The 8,893-nt window shown below is 39.5% G+C and overlaps 1 protein-coding gene across 3 annotated transcripts in view; it reads left to right on the top strand.

Moving 5' to 3' along the window:
- The window catches only part of PWWP2A (PWWP domain containing 2A), a 47,041-nt gene extending 39,777 nt beyond the window's left edge, over positions 1-7,264 (top strand). The window contains exons 3-4 of one of the 3 annotated variants that reach the window (XR_003093406.1): positions 102-222; positions 3,607-7,264. Coding sequence is in view for 2 of the 3 variants with exons in the window: in XM_025200867.1 (XP_025056652.1) it covers positions 3,607-3,620 (14 nt within the window). In the remaining variant the exon portion in view is untranslated. Of the gene's footprint in view, positions 1-101; positions 236-3,606 lie in introns of those variants that run through there. The other 2 variants (XM_025200867.1, XM_025200866.1) reach the window with 2 other exon arrangements.
- Positions 7,265-8,893: the final 1,629 nt, after the last annotated feature.

The following is an 8,893-nucleotide window of genomic DNA, read 5'->3' as shown; positions in this document are numbered from 1 at the left end:
AGGAATTCAGGAAGGCAAGGAACTGAATTGTGATCCAAGATCTTTTTAAACCACCATGAATGAATACTCCATTTTTCTTAACTTGGTTTTTTCTACCATAGGTCTCAACAAGTGACAGCATATTACATCAGACAGTGACGAGTCCTGCTGCTCCCTAACAGTGTCTGACAGACCACTGTGGATTCAGATTGAGGGTATTGAAGTTAACAGTGAAATTGGCAGGTCTGTCTGTTTTAAGCCCAGCCTAAAATGAAGAGGGGCATTATGTCATCAAGCAATCATTCCCAAAGGAGGTTAGGTTAGAGCTGATAAATTAGCAATTACTTTATTTCCTGCTTTCATTTCAACTTTGTGCACCTGTACCTCAGCGTACATTTTAGTTGTGTTCCTCAACCCTAATCTGCTAATAAGGTTTACATGCATTTTCTTGAATAAATTAAAACTCACTTTTTTTGAGATTGGCTTTTGAAATGTTGTGCTATACAAGCACATTAAATAATGACAGAGGCCCTAATAAAGGTCAAAGTGTATTGGGGGGTGACGGTTGTAGCCGTGTTGGTCTAAGGACATAGGCAGACAAGGTTCCTTGGGTGAATTTGATATCTTTTATTAGACCAACCCAAATATTCTAAGCTAGATAGTCTCAAACTTTTCATTGGGTGAACCACGTCTTAATAGAAATTACCTGTGGACAGCTACCTTTCCAATTTAACTACATGGAATCTTCCCTCGGCCACTGGTACCTGCAACTAAGTAGCCAGAAATGAGGAGAATTAAAACCATGTGACCAGCTAGGTCTCAGCAGGCCACCAAAAAGTGGTCCACGGACCACAGTTTGGAAACCACTTCTCTAAGAAAATGGTTGTTACTTTAAAGATTGAGTATTTTTTTAATTCCTAGGATCTTAATCTTTGAAAGAGTCAAGCTAGCATGCAAGGCATGTGCTTAAATCCAATTGAAGCTTAATCTAAGCAAGTGCTTAACTATTTCCTTTAATTAGGGTTTAAATTGGTATTCATACCTTCTGTTTGATAGAGGAGCATGCACATTTGATTTATTTTTTCTATGCATTTTTAAGGTAGGGTTGAAAATCTTTGGCTTGTATGTACAGGGCTTATTTTGTCATAAGGAGAAAAAAAAAGATTCTGGTTCTGTCCTTGGCCTGTAGACTTGAAGTAGCTTGATCCAGTATTATTCCATTGTACTAGGTCTAGCAAATTGGATATGCTTTGGTAATTTATAATATAAGAAGTATGTGCTGTGTGCTGGTTCTACAGAAGATTTTGGACCATCCCCAAGGATGCAAGACAACTGATAGTTTGTGGGTTGCTGGAGATGGCATGTCAGCTCTGACAAAAGAAGATTCCCACTCTTTAGTGAGGGTGTTCTGAGTCCTGCATTGGTGAGCCCCAAAGAATTAGGAAGATGCTGTGTTAGCTGACTTGCATTGTAGAATAAGCTCCATGTATTTCTGATTAACTGAAGGCAAGTTCTTGTGAATGTATCACCTGGGAAGCTGGAAAGTCATGTGCAAAAGGTAAAATGCTTGTTTAAGGTTCAAAATGCTGTGTGTTTATCATGGTTTTATGTGCAGCACATGGCCTTAAACTTCAATTACAATTACTAGTTGCATTAAAAGCCGGTAGAAGACCATATGGTCTATTAACACCATCTGCCCACTACTTACTTTAGGCAAACAAAATGTTAGTGTACAGCATAGAAACTGGGGACCTAATTCTGCCATTGTTATTCCTGTGCAGTGCTCCTGAAGTTAACTGAGTGAGAGCAGTTGTGTTAGTGAGGTTTGAATTTGGAACTTGAACTTTTTAGTTGCTTGTTGTATGCTCAATTGACAGAAACATGGCCCTCGCCAAACTTAGATGTTTGCACATCTTGGATAAAACTTTAATATTGCCCTATAGAATTTTTTATATTTGTGACAAGATTTTTGTCCCTGTAGCACACATAATATGGAATATTCCATCAGGAAGAGTTTCTGTACACGGTGATGCTTTTGTTATCCCAGGCTTTCTTTTACAGGCCTCCATGCTGTCAAAGCCCAGCCAGCCACCAAAGTGCAAAGCCAGTATTGGGTGTTAAGCAACCTGCCACATTTTGGGGATATTGTAGTCTATTTCAGCATTTTGGGGAAGCAAATATATTTCTTTTTCTTCAAACTTTGTGCACAGTATTCAGCCTAGTGACCTCCACCAACAGTAAATGTTATTTCATTGGAACTGCAAAGTACATTTTGCAGAAATCAGCACTTTGCTCCCTATCTGTAGATTTGGCATCCTTTTCTTTGTAGAGGTTTTGCACATTCAGCTCATTCATCTTGAATGAGCACATAGTTAGAAATGGCCGCAGTCTTCCTGCAAGAAGACTGAGACTACCAACACAGCTGAGGCGATATTAAGGGTTAACTGATCCTACACATGATTTTTAGCCAGAATGCCAAGATACAGCATATATCTGCAAAGAAATTCTGCAACCTGTGTCCTCTCCTTTGGATCTGAACCTTCCCAAATTCCTACTCTCTCAGCTCCTTCTATTGCAGGGTGTAGGACAGAATGAACGGTTTTGTCAATGTTTCATGTTGTTTCATGGCACAATAAGCAACTTCAAATTGAGAAATTCCTCAGTATACACCCCTTGCCCCCTCCTGTGTCAGGATCATTGTCCTTTTGTTTTTCATCTTTCCTTTCCCATCCCACCCCCTATGTATCTAGTGATTTATCAGGCTCCCCTCCCCCACTGTTAACTTTTAAGCCCATTCCTCTGTCTTCTCTGAAGAGTTGCATCTTTTTAGCCAGAGCCTCAGGATTTAGGCCCCCCCATGGTCTTTTCTGTTAATCAGGTGGTATTGTTTAAGGCATTCCTTTTGGAGGTAGTGGGAAATGTATATAAAGCAATTCTCAAAGTCCAAGGGAGCTCCTGCAAGATCATAAAGATAAATCAGTAAAACTGAGCTGGTTTTGTTGGACCCTCCCTCCTCCTCTTTGCATCTCTTGGCAGATCAATCCATGATACACCACTGTAACTTTCTGAATAATAAGCTACTGTTGGTGGCTTTGTAGAAGAACTGTTTATTACCTGGACTCTTCCTATCTGCTTGCCATTCTCTTATTAGTATCATTTGAGGCAAACACAGATAATAAGCCAAGCAGTTACTGAAAGGAAATACATTAGCAGCTTTCTTTTTGCTGTTCCATTGTTCTCTGTAGCTGTAGCATATATTCAAAGTACAAGCTGTGTTGGTACTTTTAGTTATCAGTGTGTTTATACATAGTTATAGAGGTTTTGCATATTAATCATTCCTATTTAACTACCTCTGGAAATGTAAATTAACTTTTGGTGCTGCAATTCGGTGAGATTTAAAATGAGGCCAGGAAGGCAGGTTCTGCTTTAACTCCAAGCTGTAAGGGACTTGTTCAGTTTAATATGCCTTATAACAATGTTAAAGTTGTTTTCACCTTCTCATGTGTAGAATAGATCAAATTTAGCAGGTGAACTGACAACTGTTTTGGCCAGCTCACAATTTGTTTGCTGGTTCTTGCAGTACCAGCGAAGACGTTTAACAGTTTTTCCTTTCTCTTCCCTTTTCAGCTCAGAGGCATTAGCCAACTGCTGTTCTTATGGAACCTCATTACACTGCCACGAAGAGCACCAGCTCATCAGGACTGACAGAAATTTGAAACTGAATTGTTATAGTTTTCTTCTGAAATCTTTACCAAGTAGTAAATGGTTGGGAAGGGCTCATGTCAAGTACCCTCCCAACTCACCCTGCTGTGAGGGCACCTGTATCTATTGTACATTTTCTTTGGAATTTAAAAAAAAGATGTGTTAGGACATATTTTATAAAACTTTTCTGCAATAAATGATGCATGAGATGAGGAGAGACTGTACGAAGTGTACATGGCAAGGAACCACTTGAATTATAGTATGAAGAATCACTGCAAATAACTGGTATTTTTTATGCGACAGTCACATTGATGTTTAACAGGCCCCAGTGATGGAGCCAATTGCCTGGAAATTTACTGTAACCTTTGTTTTAACTTTCTCGTTGCATTTTCCATTCTACAAGACTTAGTTAGTATTAGTGCAGGTGTTAGCAGAGCTGTGACCTGTGATTAAAAGCATGTCCAAAACCAGCTGTATCGTAAAATACGAACAGTCCTGCTATGAGACCAATGTTTCCTATAGAGATGATGGGCAGGATGACAACAGCAACTTCCATGCATCTCTAAATTACGGGAAAATTGCTTCCCTGTGAATATGGTTGTAGTTTCTTTATGCTGATGTAACATTTTGGGAATTGAGGATTGTTGGAAATGTATCATGAGGGGCTACATCACTGATAGTATATAGTCAGTTAGATTTCCTTATGGTAGTGTAACAATACAGAGCCAAGAATGGATACTGCTTAGATGAGAGGCCAGTCATTTGCCAAGTAATGAGTTTATTTCATCTTCCTGCACAAAATTTTTCTCATACAGGTAGCTGGTATACCAAGGGTTTCCATTAGGATTTCTTGTGGTAGTTGATCTGCATAGCATTGACTACTTTGAATAGCCTCATGTTGAAATGAGAACATGTAATACTTTATCTTTCTTGCAAAAGTTGTTTGGTAACAATTATTTCAGCTGAAGCTACTGAGTGCTGAGAACAATGCTGAAATATTGGCTTGCCAGATAATTTATTTGCTACTGATTTGTGTGCACATTTTCTTGACAGAATAGCTCTTAAAACTCTTCTTAATGTTAGTAAGGGATTCAGGGGATACCAAAGTGGGAAAGTACATATTTGTTTTGGAGAAGAGAAAATGTGCACGTAATATTAAGACCTAATAAAGTACAAGTTCCTGTTTCCATGGAAAAACAAAGTCTTGTACTAACCTCTCTTCCTACTTGTGTTTTGATCTCACTGGGGAATGTAAAATATCTTTGTCCAGGGGATTTGAAGAGAGAGCACCTTTCTTGATAGGTATATCTTCTAGCACAAAGAGGATTTTATAACCTCCATGAATGGGGTATGAATTAAATACATTAATTAAACACAGTACCCATAATTGTATATAATTTCCCTTGGCTTTAGTATTTGGCAATACAACAAATTCATATTTTTAATGGAATGGGGGCATAATAATCCAGACCCATAAATACTATATTGGTGGTACATGTGACCTAAAACAATTCTATATTAGCGGTTTAGTACTTTTTCTAGTTCTATTAGCAGTGACTGATAAATTTATTTATTAAAAACAGAAACTGAAACCATATCATCTAATATTTTTCAAAAAAACTATGTTAGTTCCATGTTCAAGCTGTGTACCACTTTTCAAGTTGTGCCACTTCTCATAATAAACTGCAGATTAATTTTTAAATTGAGATTAGTAATTATTGATCTGCAGTATTCTGCCTTTCTGGTGTAGTCAAAACAGAGGGTCAGCAGTCTAGACCTGCACCACAGCCTGAAATTTGACTCAGAATCAAGGCAACTTGCTCTTGGAGAGAGAGAGGGAAAGGTGGTACAGTGAGTTAATGTGCTATCCTTTTACCTCTGGAGAGCAAAAGCTGATTGTATTACAGATGAATGGGGGTCTCATCCCTATTAAAGGAATCACTTTTATCTTCTTTTCCTTTTTTTTCTTTAAAAAAAAAAGAAGACAATATGGCACAATTTCTGCTCAGGAAAAAGGCCCAGGACTGTAATGGCAGGGTTATTGCATGTTGGGATTGAAAAATGATTGATGTTATTTATGAAAGCCAGTAGTGCCTGCCTATCTGACTCTTAACCAGTGCTCTTATTCCCTCATCTTCAAAAGCGCTGGCACACACTACTTAAAATGTACAAAATGCTTGAGAGAGAGGTGTGCAGGTCTCTGCATTTGAGAATATGGGTAAAGTAAGCAAATAGCATAAAAATAGACTAGGTAGCTAACCATATTTGCTCATGAAAAATGAGTTTATTTTCATGGGAAGTATTGTAGCCATTTTGTTTGAAACCAGATTTTCATTTTGAAATGAAATTGTCAGGGATATTTTAATGATACAGAATTACAGTAATGTATTGCTTTTCACTTTTTGACTTTAGTTGCTTAATATTTAAGCTTTGCTCCATGCTACCTTTTTGTCTGTATATTGAATGGTCACTATGCCTCCTTCATTTTGTAGACTTGAATGAGGAAAAAAATATGATTCCCCTTTAAGGTTTGCTCAAGAAGTAAATGTTAAAAGAATGTTGTGTAACATTTATTCAAATAAAGCCTTGATTTTTTTTCAGCACTTTTTAAAGGGTAGTTGTGTTGAAAACATTTATCTGCTGTTATATTCCACCACCCATCTCCTTAACCTCATTGATTGAATCTCATGTATTTATATTTTCTGAACTGATGCAAGGGTGAAACCTAGGATACAGCTCTGCTGCTCTTGGTGCATCTTCAGACAGACTTGGCTAATGCTATGTAACCTTGAATTCAAGCTATTGTGGCTAAAATGTGTTAAGTGTTCCTTGACCAACTGGAAGCTTTCCAGAAGAAATGAGAACACCCCTGCTCCTTCATAATAACAAGGAAAGAGATGGTGGACCAGGGAAAAGCAAATATAAAAGGAAAAAAAAAAAGAGGATGGATCTGCTCTATAGCTTCAGTGAAGGAGCACTGGTAGCAGCTCAGGAAGGGAAGCACTCAGTGGTCGGTGCAACAGAGGTTCTGCTCTGTGCCTTTGGCATTACTACAAATATAGAAAGTGGTGTAAGAGCTCTGTGCACTCAGGAATCTCATCTTCTGGTGGCTAGCTAAAGTCTGTGGTTCCACTTTGGGTGGCACAAAACACCCGGGACACCAGGAAGAGCTGGGCTTTGAACTCAAGCTCTGCATGTTGATCTACCACTGGGATCCCACTATGACTGTTTTTTGTTTGTGATAGTAATGACTTCAGACACATGCATCCATCCCAGGTAAGTGTAATGGAATATTTCTCCATTTAAATAGAAAACAGTTGCATTTGCTCATAATTTTGCCCTACAGGGAGGAGAACATGGTATGTTGCAATGGATAAAGAGCACAGAATCTCTAGCACTAGGATGAAAGTAGGGTCAGGTTGCTGCATATTTCTACAATTGGTAGCATCCACGCTGCATTGCCTGGTAAAAGAAAAAAAAAATTGCTACTTTCAATTTCTACAAATGAAGTCTGTCATTGTTAACGAAACGATGTCCCAATTTTATCTAAGTGTCCAAGTTTATTAAATATAAGCAGGCTTTTTAGAGATGTCCCCTACTGTGTTCAGAAATACTTATTAAGCATGCTAATCCTAAATGAGCACATCCCTCTTTATGCTAGGGACAGAAGTTGCACATAACCTGGTCTAAGTCATCAGAAACTGGTTTAAACCTGTAACAGAACAGAAGTTTAGTGCATATAAACCAGTTTCAAAATGGCTGAAACTGGGTTAAGATAACCCTGGTTGAATGTAGTGTCAGACTTAACTTATTTGTGTCAAACCGGTTTGGGAAACTTCTGTCCTAGACCGCTTCCTTGTTCAAGTTAAATCAGTCTCCCAGCATGCTTTCCAGCCCTGGGCTGGGCTGTGCTGTTTGCTCTAGAAAGCAGGGATGGCCTCACCCCTCTGTTCCCTAGGCTGGAGCAGTAAGGGCTGGCTGACAGAGGAGGAGAGGGGGGACAAGCCCAGCTGGGGTTGCAGCCCAGTCTATGGGGAGGGGGAACGCTCCCCCGCAAATCCCGGCTGGGGTCAGGGAGGGGGGGTTAAACACCCCTTCCCCTGCTCAAACTTACTGCTGGCTGCAACTGTAGACTACAAATCTTAGAGGCACCTGGAAGCAGGAAGAAGTCGTGAGCAACCCTGCAGAGTCCTGCTGTTGTAATTCTGGATTGCAAATCCCTGAGACCTCTGGGGCAGCAGGAAGAGGAAGTAAACACACAGCCAGATAGCCATGCTCTGGCCCCCCGCAGCTTCTGGTCTGAGCCACTGCTGGCATGTGGCTGCGTTTCCTGAATAAAAGGTAAATGTCTGTTCATTTCTATTTCAATTTAATCTGTGCAGTTTAGAATAACCAGCAAAGACTGAATCAATTCAGCCTCCAGGCTTTCTGACTGTCTGTACCTAGTCTTTAGGTCATGTGTGATTTGCCTGAAGGTCGGTTGCTTTAGTACTGCCTATCGTGCAGTAATATGTAGCTGGTAACTAGAAGAGAGTAGAGTTGAACCAAGCTCTTTTGCTAGGTACTAACCTTATTCGTTGGAGTTAAATGATAGTGCAGATGTACCCAATCTGGAATAAAGATACTTGGCATCTATTTCCCTTCATTTTATCATGACCATTTTCTTGCTCACTTTCATTTTGAAGCTCATCAGTGCTTCTCTACCCATGTCTCTTGTTTGGTAGCTGGTGCCTTTTCCTTTATGTATGAAAAATGTTAAAGTTCTGTTTTGAGGAACTCCAGTCTTCTTCCTCCTCTCATTAGTCATTCATTCTTGCAGCAGTCCTTCCTAAATTGGCTGGCCTCATTAGGCTTATGGTGGAGAGGGGAAATCCTGCTCAAATGTAATTGCTCACTAATAACTTCTCGTCTATGACATTGTGTCTGTAGCTTCTCATCATGGGAATCGCCTGATTTTGCTATGTGGGTATGGAGCCCATGAGAGTGGTTAACTACACATATTTCAAGGAAGTCTACAGTTGTTATACTGATTAATCTTCACTACAGCAGCACCATAATGAAGGTATAAAAGTAACACCATCCCTGCCAATGTTGAAATCTCCCAAACCTTTGCATTCAAGAATGCTAAGTGTTTACTGCTCTCTGAAGCATCAGCAAGGTGATACTTAATAAGGGCAAAGTCATGTGTGTAACAGCTGCTTAATGCACAACC

The sequence above is a fragment of the Alligator sinensis genome, unplaced genomic scaffold (assembly GCF_000455745.1).
Source record: "Alligator sinensis unplaced genomic scaffold, ASM45574v1 scaffold360_3, whole genome shotgun sequence".
NCBI classification, from domain to species: domain Eukaryota; kingdom Metazoa; phylum Chordata; order Crocodylia; family Alligatoridae; genus Alligator; species Alligator sinensis.
The sequence above is the reverse complement of the archived record's forward strand: the minus strand, read 5'-3'. Positions and strand labels throughout refer to the sequence as shown.